Genomic DNA, 20719 nt, shown 5'->3' on the forward strand with positions numbered 1-20719 from the left:
GATCTCTTCTTTCTTCCAGCCGCCTTCTTCCCTCATCTTCTCTTATTCTCTCTTTCTTTACTAGAAGATGTCTACTATCTTTCCTTGATGTGATCGTAGACACGTGAGAAGAAGCAGAAGGTTCAAGGCAAGGAGCGCTCTTCTCTCCATCCCTCTGGTCTCCCTTCTTCTTGTACTTCTTCTTCTGCTTCTCTGACGATGATGAATTCTTGGCTAGGGAAGATAATTCTCCTTCTCTTTGTGAAGAAGGAAGGAGAGAAGATGAACTCTTCGCTAAACTGTTACCTGGTCCATTTGACGGAAGGGAAGCAAGAATGTTTCGCTGGATTCCTATCGTATAAGGAGGATACGCTTCTTCTGTCTTTTCTGATCTTATCGTCAGACTTCTGTTTGGTTCTGAATAGGGATACACCCTGGCTTCTTCATCTCCTAGAAGTCTTCTATTCATGATCTTACTTCTATCATCTATTCTTGCGCCCATCTCTGTCCCTTCTTTTCCTCTTGTTCTTTCTTCCTTTTCACCTGAAAGGTAAGAAGAAGAGTTACGATCTCCAGAATTTCCCAGGAAAGGAAATCTCTTTCGTGCAGAAAGAAGAGAGCCTCCTTGGTAGCTTGCATGCACCGTAACTCCCATTAGTGCGACATCATGCAAATGTCGATTGTTCACCATCGAGTCTCTCTCCCTTTCATCTCTTTCTTCTTCTTCTTCTCTTCTGAGGGCATCATCTCCAAAATTCCGTTGAGTTTGAAGAGAAGATGATGTATAATGATAAGAAGAAGAAGAGAGACTTAGAGGAAGAGAAGAACGACCTCTTTCTCCATCGATCCTTATACCATGATTTGAACCTTCAGTAGTTACACCTGCTTGTCCATGAACAACTATAGGGCAGACGCTTTGTCTCCCTTCAGTTTTCTTCTTCATCTCCTTTAACAGAACACCTTCCTCTTCTCCTCTCTTTTCTTTCTTCTCTTCCTGTTCAGAAAAATCCTCTTCTTCTTCTTCTTTTCGCTGTTGCCATAGAATCTTATCTCCAGAAGAGTCTGTAACAGAAGACGTCCCGATGCAACAGATCCTTGCATGAGACGTTTCGTGAGGTAAGTGAGAAGGTTGAATCTGATCTAGAACATGTGATGTACGTACACCCGACGAAGAGGAGGAGGAAAATGAAGGATCCTCATGGTTGTCTAGATGACAAGGATAAGCTTCATGTGAAGTGAGCGATCCCCTCCTCTTTCTCCCTTCCTTCAAGCCATTCCGCGATGTAAGATCTTCGTCTTGAATATGCTTCTTCTTCTTCTTTTCATACCAAGGTAATGCTCTTCTCTTTCTTCTTGGTCTTCTGGTTCCTCCTCCTCGTCCATCCTCTCCTTCTTCTTCTTCCTCTTCTTCTTGTTTCGATACCGAACCTTCTCCTTCCAATCTTGTTCCTTCTTCTTTTTCCTCTTGTCTTTCTCTTTCTTGTTGCCGTCGTATAGATTCACCTGAAGTCCCACAGACTTCTTCCGCTCCCTCTCGAGTCCTTTCATTTTGCAAAGGAAGATGAGAGATATTCCTATCATCCCTTCTACTCGGCTCCTCTCCACTTCTTTCTTCTTCTTGTTCTCCCCCTCTTCGCCTCTGTCCCTCTCTTGATGTATAATAGACATCACTGTCGCTCATCTCTCTGCGCTCCTCCCTTCTTTCTCTGTCGAACTCCTCACAGCCAGGAGGGAGGGAAGTCACCGAAGATTGGAGAGAAGAAGAAGAAGATGAAGAGCAACAGTAAGATAACGCAGGAATACTGTAGTAATATCTATCTACCGAGGTGGGATAGTACTTACGTAGAGAAGATCTCCATTCAGGATTTTGATGAAATGAAGGAAGCGCGACTCGCTGGAGTTGAGAGGATGAATCTCTGGGGAGAAAAGAAAAAATACGAAAGAGACAGACATCCAGATATGACCTAAGGTTGTGTATCACCAAAAGGAAGAGAAAGAACGAATCCAAATGCTATTCTAAAGTGTCACGAGATGTGCAGACAGGAAAAAAATGAAAAGCACAAGTAAATTCTGTTCAATGAAATTTACCTACAAGACTAGGGACGCCCCATCTATCGTTGATACACGGTAGAAAGACAACATCCATACCCTGCCTTCACTCACGTCTATCTATCTATCTATCTTTAATCTATCTATCTATCTTTAATCTATCTATCTATCTTTAATCTATTTGGCAGTCTTCTTCTTTTTCTTCTACTTAATAGTGTCTTACATTTCCTGGACATCTTCGAAATCTTCATCGTAACGAACAAGAATTTCTCCTAACCACATCCAGTACTCCTGCATTAGGATCTTCTCCCTTCTCTTCTCTTCTTTCTCCTCTTTCGTTTGCCCCTCCCCTTCTTTCTCTCCTTCCTCTTCTTCTCCATCTACATCTCCCTCTTGATCTCCTTCTTCTTGACTTGGTTCCTTCCTTCTTTCATTCATCCTCTCATCCCCCTTTCTTTCTTTCTCTTCATCTTCGCCATCCTCTGTCCTTTCTTCTTTACATTCCTCTCTGAATCCTCTTCTGCGGCCCTCATCCAACGGTGTTAACGAGGAAGAGGAGAGATCAGGCTCTATAGCCGCTGTATCAACAATGGTCGATAGCGAAGAAGAGGGAGAGGCCTGTAGGAGTAGGAGAAGATTCTTTAGCCTCTCCGCGTCATCCGATTCTAAGCCGTACTTCTTGAAAATCCTTTTCTTCCACTGAACAGAAGAAGATGAAGAGAGATGGAGAAGACGCTGAATGTCTGTTGGATAGGGACACCCTCGCAAAAGAGCAAAGAGCAACTTCTCTCTTTCGCTTCGCCAGTAGCCCTGTAAGGTCTCTTCGTCGTCTACTGTCGTGGTCGTGATGGAGGAAGTCGTTGTGCTAAAAGAAGAAGAAGAAGACTGAGGGAGAAGAGATACCAGCGACGAGGAGAGATGCCGTGTAGTAGAAAAAGAAGAAGAGGAAGAAGAAAAGAGAATGTCTTCTTCTTCTTTTACTTGCCCCTCACCAACAGGAGAAGAAGGCAGGAGAGGAGGCGGGAGACAGGGAGAAGGAAGAGAAGAAGAAGAAGGAAGAAGAAGATGTCGCGAAGGAGAAGAAAGCGAGGAAAAGAAAGGAGGTGACATAGCAGTAGTGGCTGTAGAAGAAGAAGAAGGGTGTGAAGTAGAAGAAGAGCAACAGTCAGAGATAAGATCTCCTGCAGAGACGACAGGGGGAGGAGGAGACAGAGATGAATGGAGAAGCTCTCGAGAATCGACACCTATCTTCTTATTCTTCTCTTTCTTCTCCCTCTCCTCATCTATCACCGCCCTTTCATGTTGATATTCTTGAGCGGCTGTAGATACACCAGAACCACTATTCTTTCTTCTCTTCTCTTCGTCTGCATCCTTCTCCTTACCGCGTGGAAACATCCAAGGTAGGCTCCTACCTTTCCTCTTCTTTTCCGGAAGTAGAGACGAAGAAGAAGAAGATGAAGGAAGAAAAAGAGAAGAGCCAGAACCGCCTGTTAGATCCTTTTCTTCATGATCTTTTTCATCCCTCTCTCCCGATATTCTTGTTTTTCTTCTTCTTTCACCCCCTTCACTTTGAGTCATCTCCTCATCTTCTGCATGCACTTCGTCTCCTTCATGGCGTCTTCTTCTTCTTCCTTCCTCTCTGCCCCTCAGTTGATCCTCTTCTTCTTCTGCTTCCTTATTTTCCTCCTCCTCTTCTTTCTCGTCTTCTGCATCTTCCCGGATATCTCTTGAAGTCGCCGCTTTTCTACGAGAAAGAAAGAGAGGAGAAGAAGAGGAAGACGACGAAGAAGATTCAGCAAGAGCCTCTGTTAGGCGTTTTCGCTCTGAGAGAAGTTGAATGAGAAGCTCATGAAAGGCTCGTCCAGCAACCCAGTTGGCATACCATGTAGGTAGAAGGCTATCAGCGACCCACTGATCATGTACGGAGTGTATATACACACAAAGGTTCTTATGACATGTATGAAATAGGAAAGAAAGTTGATCTAGAACTCTTAACAAGAAGAAAAGAAAAAACTCTCTTCTGTCTTTTATGCTATTCTCTTCATCATCTTCTTCGCTTCTTCTCTCTTCACGTCGAGAGATAGAAGAGCCGATCACACCGGGATGAGGAGAGCTCCTCGGAGAAGCTCTCATCTCTCTTTCTCTTTCTTCTCTCTTCTGTGTACTCTCTTCCTCTTCTTCTTGTTGTACTACTTCTTCAGAAGGTTCAAGATACAGTTGCAAGCAATCCAGTAAAGCGTCTTGTCTCTGTCGAAGAGAACTCGAGCCTGAAAATGAAGAGGAACGCGACACTGCCATCTCTTTCTCTTCTTCTTCTTCGTCTTCTCTTTCTTTCTCTTCCCTACACTTCTCTCTTACACTCGCTCCTAATTCTACACCTTCTTCTTCTTCATCTTTCGATAGAGTTAATCGCATTTCTCTCCTATTCATCTCTCTCTCATAACCTTCTTCTTCTTCTCTTCTTCTCCTTCCTGGTATCTCCCCTATGTACGGCTGAGGGAAGTGTTTAGCATAGCCTCCGTCGTGAACGTCGTCCGATGCTCTGTCATTCTCCTTACTTGCCAAAGAAGAAGAAGAGGATAAAGAAGAAGAAGAACTTCTCCTGTGATCTATCTCTTCGAAAGAAGAGCCATCTTTGGAAGAAGAAGAAGAGAAGGAGAGTTGTCTCACAAGAGCATCTTGCTGGTTAAGAAAGAAGCGAACAGCCGGGTAAGGAAAGCGCCTCAGCTCTGATTGGAAGAGAACAAAGAAAGAAGAAGAAGAAGAGATGGAAAAGTCCTTCGAAAGGCCCGAGGAAGGAATCAACAATGTCTTCTTCTTCTTTGACGATGAAGAAGAAGAAGACAGAGAAGAAGAAGAAGACAGAGAAGAAGAAGAAGGAAAGGAAAGTAAGAGAGCGAAAGGAGAGAGATAAAGGACACATTCAAGAAGAAGTAGAGATCTTACGGATAGAAGGAATGCAAGTTCCACATCGATGTGAGGAGGCAAAGAAGAAGAAACAGAAAAAGAAGAAGAAGAAAATGAGAGAGGAGGCCGCGAGAAGGAAGAGGAAGAAGAGGTAAATATCTTTTCAGTATCAAATAAAGAAGAAGATGAAGAAGATCTATCTCCCGTGTTGCTCGTCGTTCCTTCTTCTTCTTCTCCCTGTTTCTCACTTTCTATGGAATTCGCTGTTGCCTCAATGCTATTCTTCTTCTTCTTCTTGTGTATCTTTTCCCCGTCCTCTTCTTTCTTTATCATCCTCTTCTTCTCCTTTTCATTCTCTCCTCTTTCTTTCTCTCTACACTCCTCATCGTTTCTTCTTCCTTCTTCTTCTTCCTCCTTTTCTTCTCCTTTCTCTCTTTCTGTCTTCTTCTTCTTACCATCGCCCTGATCTTCATTGAGAGAAGTTCTTCTCGTATCACATTGCTTAAGACGAACAAGGTCATACTCCATATGCTCTTCTTCTTTTAACTCTTCTTCCGCTCCGTGAAGAATCTCTGCATTCTTGTCTTCTCCACTTTTCATTCGGTGCCGCAGTACATACACCTCAGTCGCACTCCGATGAGTCCCAGCAAGGATCCGCATGCAGTTTCGAGATTCTTTCAGAAGATAGTTTCTTATCTGCATAAACCAGTTGATCTGACCAAAGATAAAGAAATCTTCTTCTCTCTCTCGAGGAAAGAATCTCTTCTCTCTTTCTCTAAAAAGACTCTCCTCCCTCGTCAGGTCGTCGCGACCATCCACCCCAGGCTTCTCCTCTATCTTCTCGAGGAGATCCTGTTCTCCTTCTTCTTCTTCGATTCTACTTCTTTCTCTTGCTTCTTCGACATTTCTCTCATCTTCATGATCGATTAACATACTGTATGCTTTACTCTTTTTCGCTTCTTTATCTGTCTCTTTCCTGGCAAGCGTCTCCCGTAGACTCTCGAGAATTCTGTTAGAAGGAAGCTGAGAAGCAACCCTCCGTCTCAATTCATCCCTTCCTTCTCCTCTTTCTCTTTCGCATGTCTTTCTGTGAGTCTCTTGCCAAAAGATCTTCTTCTTCTTCTTCGTCTCCATCTCTTTCTCTCTGCGATGTTCTTCTCGCATGTCTGCTGAAGAGAAAGGGCTTTCTACCTGAGACGAAGGAAATCCCCCGTCTTTTTCTGTCCCGTCAAACAAGGCTTCCGAAGATGAAGAAGGGAGAGAGAAGTGAGTTAAAAGAGAAGAAAGACTCCTTCTTTTCTTATCAAGAGAAGATAGAAGTGTACGTTGGCGAAAAGAGAGAAGATGTCGATCCATATCAGATAGATGAAGAAGAAGAAGAACAAGACCAGAGTTGAGAGATTCTCTAGACGGCACGAAGAAAGGAAGAGAAGATGAAGAAGGAAGAGAAGAGGAAGATACACAAGAAGAATGAAAGGAAGAAAAGGAAGAAGAAGAAGAACTCGAGCGAAGTAAGTTAAAGAAAACGGATTCTTCAAGAGGTCCTTGATCGTCCATCACATCTTCTTTCTCTTCGAGATGCCTGTGTCTTCCATGAGCTTCTTTCTCTTTCTCTTCTTCATTCTCCTGCACCTCCTCTTCTTCTTCTTTGTGTCTCCCGTCCTCTTCTCTTTCTCCTGAGATTCTCTTCTCTTCTTCTATGCCTTCTTCTTCTTCTCTTTCTCTTCCTTTCTCTCCACTCTTCTTCTTTTCCTTTCTTCTTCCCTTTTCCCTCTTCTTTTCTTGCTGTGAGGAAGAAGCTTTCTGCAGGAACGTCTTCACTCCCCCGCCCCGTTCAAGAAGTCGAAGAGCTGAAGAGATAAGAAGGATCTTATGCTGATCGGAGAAAGAGGCAAAGTCTTCATTCACATCAAGAAGAAGATTAACAAGATAGCCGTCCAGATTCATCTCTTCTTCTTCTTCTCCATTCTCTCTTGCATGGGGGGGATCAGAACACGAATAGCATGACAGATCTTCTCCTTCTCTTCCTCCTCCTTTTCCCTCTTCATCTCTATCAACGTTAACAAGGCATTCATCGACGCATCTCTCTTCTTCTTCTTCTTCTTCTTTTTCGATTTTGATCCGTGTCTGTGTAACCCCCTCTTCTTCACGAAGAGAAGAGAACTTTTTCAGAAATGCATTCACGAAAGCTTGGATTCTTCTCTCTCCTTCTTCACTTGCTTCTTCTTCTTCTTCGTCTATCTCTTCTCTAATGATATGAGCAGTTGCCTCTCCATCCTCATTCTCCCCCTCCTGGTCTTCTTCTCCCTCGGAAGAAAGTCGGGACTTGATCTTCTCTTCTTCCTCTTCTTCTTTTCTGTTCTCTCGATCTGTTCCTCCTTCGTTCCTTCTTCTTCTTGTTCTCCTTCTTTCTCGTTTTTTCTTTTCCCGAATCTTCTCTTGAAACTCACGAGACAGCAAGACAAGAAAAGATTCACTCAGGTGTCTATACACCCGAGCTACATCTTTATGAAGTCTTTTCCTCTTCTTCTTCTTCCTCGTAGATCCATCTCCTTCCTTCTCTACTCCCCCTCTGAATCCTTCTCCCTCCTCATGCTGTGCGCCACAATAATAAGACATGCAATCTTCTCTCGTTTCCTTCTCTCCCTTTTCTTCTTCTTCTTCATCTTCCTCAGAGAAACAAGCGAGAGTCCATCCTCCTTGGCTGGTCGCTGTCGAGGCTTGACGAAAAGCCGCCGTTGAGAACGCGTGTCTAAGGGTCCCTTCAAGAAAGCAGGCTTCGTCTTTCTCAGAGACATCTTCTTCAAGAAGAGAAGGAAAAGAAGGAGAAAGAAGAAGAAGAGGAGAAGAAGAAGAAGCAGATAGAAGAGATTCTTGGATTCTGTTCTTCTCTCTCGCATTGCCTGTGTGAGTTGAACAAGAAGAAGAAGAAGGAGGACAGAGGTCTCTTTTTCGGGTGTCTTCTGAAGAAGACAGATGACCTGTGGCCGTCGCAGAAGAAGAAGAGGAAGAGAGATCAAGAGTAGGAGAAAGAAACTGAAGTGAAGGAGAAGAAGAAGAAAAAAGAGAATGCGAGGAGAGATTCTGTGTATCATCTTGGAGGAGAACAGATGGAGGATACTGTAAGGATGAAGAGGGGAGAGAAATAGACGCCGAAGAAGAAGAAGAGGAGAGAGATGCAGAAGACGCGATGGATTCTCTTGCTTCACTCACATGAAGTCCCCCCCCTTCCCCAGGAGTCTGATAGTCTTGAGGAGGGATGGAAGATTCGAACTCTTCGTTCGTCTCTTCTTCATCTTCGCGACCATCCATTCTCTCTCTCTTGACTCCTGGATAAGCAGCTCCAATCGCACGGACATCGGGACTGCTCATCACATCCCTTCTTTCTTCTTCTTCTTTGCTTTGAGAGATAAGACTCCTTTTCTCTCCGATGTCTTCTCCTTTCTCTCTTCTCGATACACTCACACTCTCTTCCTTCTTATCACGCACTCCGTCTACCTCACCTTGTCTCTCCGTCTCTTCTTCTTCTTCTTCCCCATTTTTTTGACCTTGCTTCTTCATCTTCATCTCTCCTTCTCCATCTCTGCTATCTCTTCTCCTCCTCCTTTCCTTCTCACTTCTACTACTCCTGTCTCCCCCCCCATCTCTACATAACTCCGATCCATCACCATCCTCTTCTTCTTCTTTTCTCTCATTGCTAAATGTCTTTTCCTCATCCACCTCCTCTCCAGAAACAGAAGAACAACGATCCTGGCCGGGGGGAGAAGCAGCCTTTTCTCTTCTTCTTCTTCTCCCCCTCCTTTTTCTCCTCTTCCTCTTCGTCTCCTCCCCTTGACGAGAGGTACACTGACACAGAGACCCGCATGACAGAAGAGCCTGGCTAATGGACTCACTCATCAAAGAGATAAGCGAAGGAGGTCTAGACGTCTCTCCTGTAATCCATTCTTCCTCGAACGGTAAGAGATAAGAGAGGTATGTAGCGGGGCCGTTGACTGTGGCTTGATCTGAGTGTTTAAGAAAATCGAAGAAACTATCAGGATTTGCAGAAGCTGACGAGACGCTCGGCTCTTCTCTCCTTTCTTCTTCTTCTTCCTCTTCATCTTCATCTTTCTCAGGTTCTGGAAGAGAAGATGGATCTTCATTCACATGATGGATCTCTGAAGTGGAAGAAAAGTCTTCTTGTGGATCTTCGTGAGAGAGTGTGTTCATGGAGAACTTAGCATTTTCTTTGTCACCTTCGTTGTGATCTTTCTGTAGACAAAGACTCGCCTCTCTCGTGTGTAGATCAAGAGGAGTACCATCATAGGAATGAAGAGTCCCGTCGCTTTCTTCTTGTTTTACTTGAGGTGTATCGACACCTCCTCCTCTTCCATCTGAGTGACTTGATGCAGGTACACCGAAGGAATGAGGGGGGCGTGTTGAACTTCTGCCGGTAGGAGAAGAAGAAGAAGAGAATGAAAAAGCACATTCAGATGTATGAGACCTTTCTCCGACTTCTTCTTCTTTATCGTGTCCGACAGGTTTGAAAGAGCGCTTTCTCTCTTTCTCGCTTCGTCGACTTCTCCCACCGAGTCCCTTCTTCATCTTCCCATCTTTCTCCTCGCCTTGCAACTCTCTGTCTTTCTCTTCTTGATCTGTTTCTTCTTCTTCTTCGTCTTCAATGAGAACCACTTCAACCTCTCTCCCCGGGTGACGAAATGGAGCCATCTTCCTTTCTTCATTTTCTCCATGGAGCTCTTCATGACCTTTCTTTTCAAAACGTTTCCTTCTCTTTGCCTTGCCGTTGCTTGTCTCGCTTTCTCTATCTCGAGTCACGCTTCTCTCTCTTCTTCTATTAACTTCTTCAGGTCGTTTTTCCACCTGCAGAATATCTGAAGAATATGGCGCTCTTCCTTGTCTATCCGACGTTCTTTTATCTTGACCGTCTTTCATAAGAGAAGAAGAAGGACGATTCACATTCTCTTCTCCTTGTTCTGCTCTGTCTGCTCTTTCCTCTATGGATGGAAATCGCCTATCCAAGCAGGCCCTCGAAGCTCTGTTGCTTTCATGACAACTTCTCTCTGTTCCATATAACGAGTCTTTACTATTCCCCTGGATGATAGAAGGCAGGCGTGTAGTACCCCCCTCATATGTACACGACGCCTTCGTCGCTTCATTCTGTCTTTCCTTTGCTTCTTCGTTTTCCTGATCTTCTCTTTCTCTCTCATCTTCATTCTCTGAGTCGTCTAGACACACGACCAGCATAGGATCGGACTCTACCGGCATGTGTCTTTTCTGGACCTCCAAAGAACTCCCAGGAAGGTTTTCCGAGAGAGAGAGATCTTGTTGACGTGAAGATGAAGAGAGAAGACCTCTCATGTTCTCTTCTTTATGACTTCTCGATTGGTGAATATCTCGATGCATGCGTCTCTCTTCTTCATCTTGCCTCTCTCTGTCCAAAATAAGCGACCCTAGGACCTCTCTATGTGAAGCCCCCTCATGCTGAGGTGTACATACACCTCGAGGGAAACCATCACTACTCACTCCCTCGTAAGTTGTCGTAGTAGTACTCGTGCGAGGAGCCACACGGCCGGCATCCACATGACGAGAAGAAGAAGAAGAAAAGGAAGAAGAAAAAAGAGGTCTAGAAAAGGATGTGAAAGACGAGGAAGCAATAGACCTTTTCTCTCTTCCTTTGGACGGTGAAGAAGGAACATATGAAGAAGAATCCTCTTTCCTATCAGATGAATGACGAGAAGAAAAAGAAGTCGAAAAAGCAGAGGAGGAAGAAGAAGAGCCTTGGTAAAAGTCAAGAGATCGCTCTTTCGGGTGAGACGAGTAAGAGCGGCTCATCTGCCCTTCCTGTAGATGAACTCGACGAGACCTTTCTTCTCTCTTAACTTCTCTACGATTTGCGCTAGAACTTAAGCGAGAAGAAGACTGTTCCATTCTTTAGCCCCTTAAGAAGCTTTTCTTGCGCCTTCTGAAATCCGTAATAGATACAAGAAGAAAGAGGAGGAGAAGTACATGAGCTCTTTCACAACTAAAGGAATAGAAGGACCGAGATGATATAGATAGAAAAGAAGAAAGAAACGATTGAGAGAAGACATCTTTCTATAAGGTTTGGAAGTCTAGGCAGAAGGACATCGATGGTATAAAGATGAAAGCGTAGAGAAATAGACCAAGTTGACAAGGAAGGTAACGAAGGACACCTCTCTCTGCAATTTACGAAGACATGTGAGAGAAGGAGAAATCGAAGAAAGTCTCGATACTAAAGACATTCTCTTCTTCGCCTGAAGATGAAGAGGAAGAAGAGATCTAGAAGGAAAAAAGAAAGACAGAACCAAGACTGCCGAAGAATAAAGACCTTTGACTGAAAAGGGAGGCGTAGGTTGGTTACATGGAGTGTATATACTGCTGATCTTTGGCACATAGCTTCCTTCTTTCACGAGAAGAAAAGAAGGAAAGAACAGAGAGAGGAATGAGAGGTTTGTGAGCTTGACGAGAAAGAGAAATGGTGAATGGAAGAAAGATATGGGTCATGAGAGAAGGCGCATGCATGCTTGGAAGTCTGTGTATACTTGGAAAAATGTAGCCTCATTGTAGATCTCACCCCCGGAAGGGAGTTGGTGAGGTGTATGTACACCTGAGGTATGTCTGATAAAAAGGGAAGAAGAGGAAAGAAGTGGTAAGATCAAATCTCCTATCTTTTAATAGAAAAGATAATTAGTTGAAGTGAACTGGATTAGAGTGGAAAGACTTTCTCTGATCAGCGACAGACGCAATTTGCTTAATGTTTCAAGAGAAAGTGTGAAATCCGTGAGACAAGAGAAGGAAGAAGAAACGAAGCAAAACTCTGTGGAAGAAGAGAAGAATGAAGAGACGGAGAATCCATGAGAGTAAAGAGCCAAGCCTGCGATTCGATTCCCTCCCTCATTCTTCTCTCTTCCTTTTCTTTCTCTTCTCTTTGGATATCTATCAGCCGGAAGTATACATCTCATTGACCTTGGATCTTACAGACAAAGAGCAGAGAGAAACGAATCACGAGAATAGCAAAGCTCAGCACGTCTTTGGAAGCAAAAAGCAAGAGAGAAACAATTCCTTCCTTCCTTCCTTCAACATTTCTCCTAGATGATACCCTTTTTCTTCTTTTCTTCGTCTTCTCGAACTCCAGGTAAGGTTGGAAGCTACATAGAAAGAAGTAGTCTTGAGAAGAGGGGAGACCAGTGTAAACTAACTAAGAAAGAAAAGAAAGATCTTTCTCTATTTTCTCTTGAAGATTCTTTCTTTACATCGCGAAAAGAGAGAAGTAAAAAATCTCGTTCGACCACGTATTCCTTCTCCTTCTTTCCTTGTTGCCACCTGCGTGTAGAAGCTGAGAGAGACAGAAGAAGATCGCTGAGGAGAAGAATTCAGAAGTTTCAGAAGTTGTTCTCTCTCCTTCGTGTCAGCACACGAAACGAAGTCTAGAACGGGGAGGCAAAGTCAAAGGAAAGGCAGAGAAAGAGGAAGGGAGAAAGAAGAAAGAAAAGAAAGAAGAGAAAACTCAAGTTAAGAGACTGGGATCACGAGACAGGCAGAAGGCGGGAGAAGAGGAGGAGGTGGATGGGGATAGATGGGAAGAGATACCGAACTATCCGTCTCTCTATCAACGCTGTAGTGTACCTTATGTGTGAAGGCGTGTTGGAGGGGTTGAGAAGCGAAAAGAATGAGAATGAACGGTAAAAGGGAGAAAAAAGACGTCAAAGAAAATAGAAAAGGGAGAAAAACGAATCGCTGAAGAAAGAAAAGAACCGAGAAGCACGGGTTAGCTAAAAGGCAGCGGTCTGAATCTCCCCGGGATGAGAATCGAGAAGGCAAGTGAGCTCAGTCCATTCCTCAATCATAGCCAATTCTTGACTTTTCTGCTTGATGAAGAATGAGTTTTCTCTTTCTAGATGAGAAAAAACCTGACGGGTGTATCTCTTCTCGATCTCCTAAGTCTTCTTCTTGTTGGATATTCTTTAACTTCTTGCCGCATTTGCTTCTCCTTTTTGACTCCTTCCTGCTTCTCTCTCATCTCCCTCCCTTATATCAGCGCTGTAGCTGCTGGTCCTTCATCCATCTAAACTCGACCATCTTGCGAAAAGTAGAGCAAGGGAGTTTGGAGCTTACGAAGGTGTCTAGCATTGAAGAGTAAGCGCTAGATAGAAAGACTAGGAGAGATGTATAGATATCTTTAGGTAGAAGCTTCACACAACTTCCTAGTTCATCTTAGAGAAAGAACTTCATCTTGAGCCTTTCTTGTAGAGGAACACGTTAGCACAAGGTGAGGCAAGAGTTCGGAGGTGTGTCTCTTGCCCTCCCGCGTCTACCTCTTAGGTAGGTGGTCGAAGGAGAGGATCGTTTAAGTCTTTCTATCCATAGGAGCCAAGAGAGAAGAGATACCGAGTTTTCTTCGGCTACTTCGCACATCTCGTGGCGAATGCCTTTCTTTTCCTTCTGTGTTGTTTGAAGGAAATCAATTCGAAAATAGGAAGAGACTCTCTGATCACTCATTGTCTCAATCACTCACTTCGTCTCCCTCTTCGTCAGCGTGCTGTACATACACCCGGATAGGTTGGTTGCTTCCTCGTTCCTCCCTCCTTCTCCCTTCCCTCCTGCGGTCCCCATGGGAGATTCTCAAGAAAGTAGGAAGTTTGCTTTTGATTTTTATGGACTTTTGACCTAGCTCGTCTTCTTTTCTTTTTGTTCAACTTACTCCAACTGTCTTTTCGTCTTTCCTTCTTCTCTCATTCACTACAGGTTAGAAAAGGGAGACATCTATCTAGAAACACGCCGATCAAGCTTGGCTTGTCTAGATGAGTGATTGATTGATTGCTTGCTTCTCTTCTTCACATTCTTCACTCCTTGAACTAGACACACACCTTGTCGTCCTATCTGTCTGTCGTCTAACATCTTCTCTTTCGCACTTCTTTGAAGCAGAAGCCCGAATTGACCCAAGAAAAGCCCGGCGGACTGACTCTCCCTCACACTCGCTCAACTCCGATAGATGCAAGAAGAGTGCGGTCGTCTTAGAACGATTCTTCTTCTGCTTCTTCTCTCCCTCTTCAACAACGAAGCTAAAAGCCTGAATGAAAAGAGAATATTGATAAGGGGGATAATAATTGACAGAAACAAATCGGTCTCTTCTTCTTTCTCTCTTCTATTCCCCTGCTTCCTCTAACTCACATCCTTCTCTTTCTTTATTTCCCACTCTTTCTTTCTTTCCTTCCTTTTTTCCCTCCCTAGGGATGGTGTTTCATACAATTAGACTGACTCTTCTGAGAGAGGAGGGGTCACTTCATCCTTTCCTCTCCCTCTACTTTTACGTCGCTTCCTAGTGTCTCTCGACAACTTTCCTATCCATCCATCGATCTATCCTTCCTTACTCAAGATCCGGACGTTCTCTCCGTTAATCCTTCAGAGGTCGAAACAGGTCAGAGAAAAAAATCGAGCGACCCCTTCTCTTCTTCTTCGTTTCTATCCTCTCCCAAAACAAGCCAGTCTCTCCTTCTCCTCCCTCCTCCCTCCTTCTTCTTCCTTGTCCGAACTTCTTCTTTTCTTCCTATACAAGAGTAAACCTGTCTATCCTTCGGTAAACGGGAGAAGAAGGAGAAGAAGAACTTCTTCTCTCACGAAAACAAAGCGAGGTTTCCGAAGTCCCTCTTCTTTCTTTCTTTCATTTCTCACATAATTACTCGGAGGCAACATGCTGATATCCACGGCACATCTCCTCTGAAAGGAAATATCTTTCTCTAGGTAAAGATATTCATCTATTTCTTTCTTTCTTTCCAGTCTCTTATCATAACTTATTACAGGAGAGACGGGGTGAAGGGTCTCACTAGTAGTGCATGCTCGCATCAACTTCCCAGCTGGCCAGGGGTCATGAACGGCTTCTTATCATTCTTACAATGATACAACAGGACTTTAGAAAGCCACTTCTCTTCTTTTTCTTTTCTTCTTGTCTAGATTTCTTTCAACAGGCTCTTTCCTTGACGACTTCTTCTCCTCCTCCGCTGTTTGCATGTCCGCTCACCCCGAGACGCCCGCTGTCTTCTACCTGCCTAACCCCTATGAAGTTTTATCTTATCTTTGCTTTCTCTTTTGTCCTTAGGAGGCTCTTTGTATTTCTCCTTCTCACCCTCTTCTTTCTCTTTCACAATGTACATCAAAGCTTTGACCATCCAAGGCTTCCGTACCTATCGCTCTGAGACAACTATACACTTCAGTCCGGGCTATAATTGTATAGGTAAGATGAGGAAGAAAGCAAACAAAGAAGTGAGATCTCGCGGTGTTCCATTCTTCACTCTAGAGGTGAAGGGACTGCCTGGCGAGAGAAGGAGAAAGGGGAGAGAGAGACAGCAATTCCTAAGCTTTCCTCGTGAAACACACGTTCCACGTGTTGTCTGTACAGAGAGACAGCTAGATATCTATAGAATCCAAAGAAAGAGAGAGAAAGAAGGATACATAGGCAGATTTCTTGCGGTCTGGCATATCGTAGCCTTCCTCTCTCTCCTGTGCTCGACGTCCCGACTCGGGGTGGTGTACGTACACCTGAGAAAGTAGATGTCTACGTCACCTTCTTATCAACACTTCCGCGTTCGCTCTCAGTCAGAAGTTGTTCTTCCTTCCTTTCAAGCTTCATCAGACCCCTTGCATCAAGCATGAAAAAGAAAAGCCGGTCGGTAAGAATCTGTAGGCAGGTCGTGTACAGATGACTATCCACGGAGACAGGTCTGAAAATGTAGACGTAGATAGATAGAAGACGGAGACAGATAGACAGACTGATAGAAAGATAGAAAGATAGATAGATCAAAGATAGACAGATAGGTAGTTGTTTATAGGAAGATAGAAAGATGTGTTTACGTGTCTCTTCGTTTGTTTGGAGGGTGTGAGTTTGTGTGTGTATGTGTGGTGTATATACAGTTGGTAGCAATGGGAGCGGTAAATCCAACATACTTCTTGCTATTGCCTTCGCCCTTGGAGAAGGAGGACACTCAAACTCAGAGCGACGAATGCTTCTTCATGTACGATTCTTTCTCTCTTTCGCCTTCTTTCTTCCTCTCTCCTTCCTCTCTCAGTCTCTCGTTCACTCTTCACCTATACATATATATATATATATATATATAGCCTGCATGGGATATGATTATCTTCTTGCTCCTGATATATGGAGACCTACACTCGCCACAGGCGGTACGGTGTCTCTATGTACATCGCTAGCCTTCAGAGGCGCAAGTGTACGTACACCTAGAGACAGAGAAGCTTAGCTCTTCACTACTACGTATAGATACATAGTGTAGGTGTAGCTATGGAACAGTCCTAAGAGACCTGTACGTATAGGCAAAGCTTCTCATTTTCACATGCTCACTCCATGCATAGACACATTTGTCGATTTACAGTCATATGTAGATAGGCACGTAGAGACATAGAGATACAGATAGATAGATAGATAGAGAGACAGATAGATAGATAAACTAAAGACAGATAGACAGGCAGATAGACAGATGTAAGAGGATACATCCGTAGATGTTTCTATTGCTCTTACCCAGGTCTGTCGCCATAAATATATATAGATTTAGATAGATCGATAGATGGCTATATCCATTGTTAGCGTATATGTATATATGGATGTGTATGTGGGAGCGCGGTTTGTGTATGCATGTGTATAGCCATTTCTTTGCAAGTACGCTTTGATTCTTCGTTCTTTCAGCTTAGCTTCTATAGTGTCCTTTCTTTGTTACATGCTGGTATCTTTTCTTTTCTCTTCTTGCCTCTTTCTTGTTTCATCCTTGCAGGAAGGAGTCAACGAGAGATGTACTGAGGGCTTCGTTGAGCTTGTCCTCTGTAATAAAGATCGCCGTCTTTGTATGGTAAATCCTCCTGTCTATCTATCTTCATTCCATCTATCTACGTAGCTGTCTCTATCTATCTATCTATATCTATCGATCTATCTATCTATCCTTAATCTCCAAAGAACACCGCCGGCTTGTTTTCAATCCCCTCTCACATGCAAGAGAGTGACCGTGTCTGAATGTGATTCTGTGGACTCCTATAGATATCTATGAATATATATATACCTGTCTCTAAAGATATCTGTATGCGAGTGTGACTACAGGAGCGTATGTATACATATGAATATGTGCAAGTCTATATGTTGACATATATGAATATGTATGTGTATGTATCTACGTAAGTCGCGTAGAGAATTCTCCCGTTTTTGTGGTAAAGTTCCCTAGCACCACTCCATCTTCTTTTACATGCATATCTCTATGAAGCTCGATGTATCTCTATTTCTCTATACATACTGCATATCCTGTCCATAGAAGTCTCGGTCCCCTTTGAGGGATTCAAAGAGAGAAATTCCAGGCGTCTTTCTCTCGCCTGTGGAATGAAGTCTCTCTTCATTCCTCTCGGGTCGACCTCGGAGTTAATAAGGTCTTGAGAAGGTCACACGTCTGTGTATGTGTGTATGTATATGTGGATATCGATGTATATGTATGTATAGATATGTATGAATAAATCGCATGTATGAATATGTCTTATCCCTCACGTAGATGTGTGACATACATGTATTTGATACAGAGGCATGTAGAGAAATCTGCAAAGATGAACGGATACATCCATACCTAATCAAATAGATCAAAGATAGATTAAACGTTGACCAAAGACATTTAGATAGATAGATAGAAGATAGAAGATAGATTGAAGATAGGTTAGGATATATCGACTGACATGTGGTTGCCAATTATAAGTGTAGGAGACTCGATGAAGGACGTCTTATACGTCTTTTATGTTGGGTCTGAATCTTCTTCTTTCTTCCTCTCGAATAGCATTTCTCTAGGCACATTTTTCTCTCTCTCTATCTTTCTTTTCTATGTCATACTTGTCTCCTCGTTTTTGTCTTATCAAACAGTCTTCCGTAACAAGTAGCAAGCAAACATTCGACACACTTTTCTTGCTACTCTTCTCTTCGTTTCCTTTCTTTCTTCCTTTCTCACTCTTCTTTCTTTCTTTCTCTTTCGGTATTTTTCTATCTTCATTTTCTTGGTCCCTGCAGTATGATAGCGACGAGGTACGCATCCGTCGTTGTTTCAGCCCATCAAGCGATGAGAGCTTCGTACAACACAAACGTATCAGGTACGGGAGCTCTCTTCTTCTTCTTCTTTCTCGTTTTCTTCTTCTTTCTCTTTTTCTTTCTTTATCTTCTTCTTGTTGGCTCTTGCGTCTGCGAAGTGTGAAGGAGGGAAAGCTGAGTAGTTGGAGGTAGTTGCTGGAGGTAAGACAGTGTTCGTCATCATCATGGTGTAGGGATAATCTATACATCTTTCTTTCCTTCATCTTCTCTGTAAAAGCTGACACTTTCTCTCTTCTTTTCTTTTCTTATTTCGTTTCTTTCTTTTCTCTGACTTCATATCTCTTCTTTATCTCTTTCCTTCTGCCTAACCAACACGGGTAGGCTTCGTGACGTATTCTCTTTCTTCTTCTTCTTTTTCCTTCTATCTCGTACAACGACGATTTGCTTGCTCTTGTATGAAAAGAACTCTTCCTGTTAGCCTCTCCATTTCTTCTTCTTCCTTTCTTCATCTGAACTCTCTCTATTCCAAGGGCTTTCTTTTCTTTCTCAGCACGTTGAGATTTGCCTATGCAACGCCTCTTTCTCGGTGACGTATTCTTTAGAACTTCTTCTTCTTCTCTTTCAAAAGAGGTCTTCTTTCTTTTCTCTCATTCTCGTCTTTCGTCATGGAGGCATGAAGATGGATAGCTAGATAGACTCATACAGGAATAAAAAGTTCCTTTCGTTCTTTGCATGCAGTTCGCCTGTCGCTCTCTGGGGTGTACGTACAGTGGTGAAAGTGTAGCTTACTGGGGGTGTGGATGAAGTCATGAGAACATCATGGTATCCTGATCATAACCGTCTTTCTTCTCACTCTCACACTCTCTCTGCTTCTTCTTTCACGAATCGAATACTTCTTAACGAGATAGATAGATAGATAGGCTAAAGAAAGATATATGAATAGACGTAGATCTCTCTCTTCATTCGTTGGGTCCAAGAGAACCCCGGCGAGATCTGTACCATATCGATGGATGGTCGGGTACAGGGAGAGAGACTGTAAGAGAGTGTGTTTCTCCCTCTGTCCCTTCAGAAGGAGATCTACATAAAATTTATAGCCTCTCAATCTTTTTTGCCTTGTATTGCCTTTTTCTTTCTTCGTCTTCGCAGTAAGGCTGGTTTGCATCAAGTCCTAGAATGCGCGGGCTTTGCGAGGTGAGAAGAGTCCTCCTGATGTCTAGCCTATAAGAGTCGAGATAGCTAGCTAGCTAGCTAGGTACCGCCGGGTGCTCGGCTTATTTTCAGTAGGAGAGTGAGGTGTATGGACGGATGAATGTGATCGACACCTTGTCGTCTTCTTAGTTAAACAGGGGGGGAACATGACCTATTTGTTTGTACGTCATCCCGTATAGATCGATAGAGCCTCTTGGATTTAGAAGGGAGGATAGGTCTTCTTTTTGTTATGATACTTCATTTCTCTTCGTCCATCGATAAATCAGATGTCTCTCGATCCATAGATCTATCTCTCTGTCTTTATCCTCCTCTTTCATCAAAGCTATTCAAGCAATTCCATATGCGCAGATTTCTTCTTCTTTTCTTTTCTTTTTCATACATACATGTGCATATCTCTCTTTCTTCTAACGGCATCTCCCACCCGTCAGCATCATCTCTCTCTGTCTATCTCTTCACCTCAATAGATCTCTTCTTTCTTCTTCTCTCACTCTTTCTCACTCTTTCTTTCTCTTTCTTCTCTCTCATCTGCTTCCATGAACTTCCATTTCTCTTCTTTCTCCTCTTCTCCCTTGTCTTTTTCTTTTCGTCTTGTTTCTCAGAGGAAGAAGTACTCCAGGGGGAGCATCGACGCTATCGAGTGTCTCTACAGCCTACTTCATTCAGCAAGGCCGTATCTCCCAGATGGCTTTACAGAGCAGTGCGGAGCGCCTTCAACTTCTTCAAGACGTCATAGGAGGGACCTCTTTTGATCTTAAGGCAAAGGAAATTCAGACTCTACTCAAGTGCGGCAAGAGAGAAGCTGAGAGGGTGCAAGAGCAAGTGGAAAGCCTGGGAAAGAAGTTCGACGAAATGACAGAGGAAAGAAAAGAACTCAGAGAGTGCCTATCTCTCGAAGGAGAAAAAGAAAGAATTGAATATGTAATTGCAGGTATGAAAAGGAAAGACAATACAAAACACAACAGAAACATATCTACGAAAAGACTGGCTTCACACGTCAGTCTCTCTATCTCTCTACTTGTATACACATACATGTATCGTCTTCTATCTATCTGTCTTTAATATATCTATCTTTAATCTATCTGTCTTTAATCTATCTATCTATTTCTCTCTCCCTATGTATATTTCTGCATATACTCAGGTGTATGTACATACACCTGAGATGGGCACAGCCTGCAGAGGAGACGATGAAAGCTTTTCTGCTTGGTTTTTTTAGATAAGTGTTTCAGACCTAGGGAAGGAGAAAGACGGAGAAAGACAGAAAGGATGGTACAATAATACCTCAAGAGGTGTGAAAGAGAAACACGCATACATTCCTATATCTCTATCCATCTCTGCAGATGCATACATACATGTATATATGTATATATACACGTTTAGAGGTGTAATCCATCCCCCCTGTCTCTCAGTAGCTTTAGACACGAATGTGAGAGATGAAGGCTTTCTTCAACTCTCTTTGACTCTCCCTTCTTTCTTGTTCTCTCTATCTCTCTCTGTCTTTCT

The 20719-nt window shown here is 43.3% G+C and overlaps 2 protein-coding genes across 2 annotated transcripts; one reads left to right on the top strand and one right to left on the bottom strand.

Moving 5' to 3' along the window:
* Positions 1–37: 37 nt before the first annotated feature.
* On the bottom strand, positions 38–12898 carry CSUI_009590 (uncharacterized protein; the record flags this gene model as incomplete). The annotated part of the gene is made up of 2 exons (XM_068069703.1): positions 2252–12898; positions 38–1895 (listed from the first exon to the last, which is right to left on the bottom strand). Coding segments are annotated over exons 1-2 (10470 nt in total), but the record flags the coding sequence as incomplete, so codon positions are not given.
* A 472-nt stretch (positions 12899–13370) lies between these two features.
* Positions 13371–20146, top strand: CSUI_009591 (smc n terminal domain-containing protein; the record flags this gene model as incomplete). The annotated part of the gene is made up of 7 exons (XM_068069704.1): positions 13371–14694; positions 15050–15184; positions 15862–15962; positions 16731–16805; positions 17993–18072; positions 19157–19201; positions 19819–20146. Coding segments are annotated over exons 2-7 (717 nt in total), but the record flags the coding sequence as incomplete, so codon positions are not given.
* Between the last annotated feature and the right edge of the window lie 573 nt (positions 20147–20719).

Source organism: Cystoisospora suis (genome assembly GCF_002600585.1).
Source record: "Cystoisospora suis strain Wien I chromosome Unknown contig_5798, whole genome shotgun sequence".
Taxonomy (NCBI): domain Eukaryota; phylum Apicomplexa; class Conoidasida; order Eucoccidiorida; family Sarcocystidae; genus Cystoisospora; species Cystoisospora suis.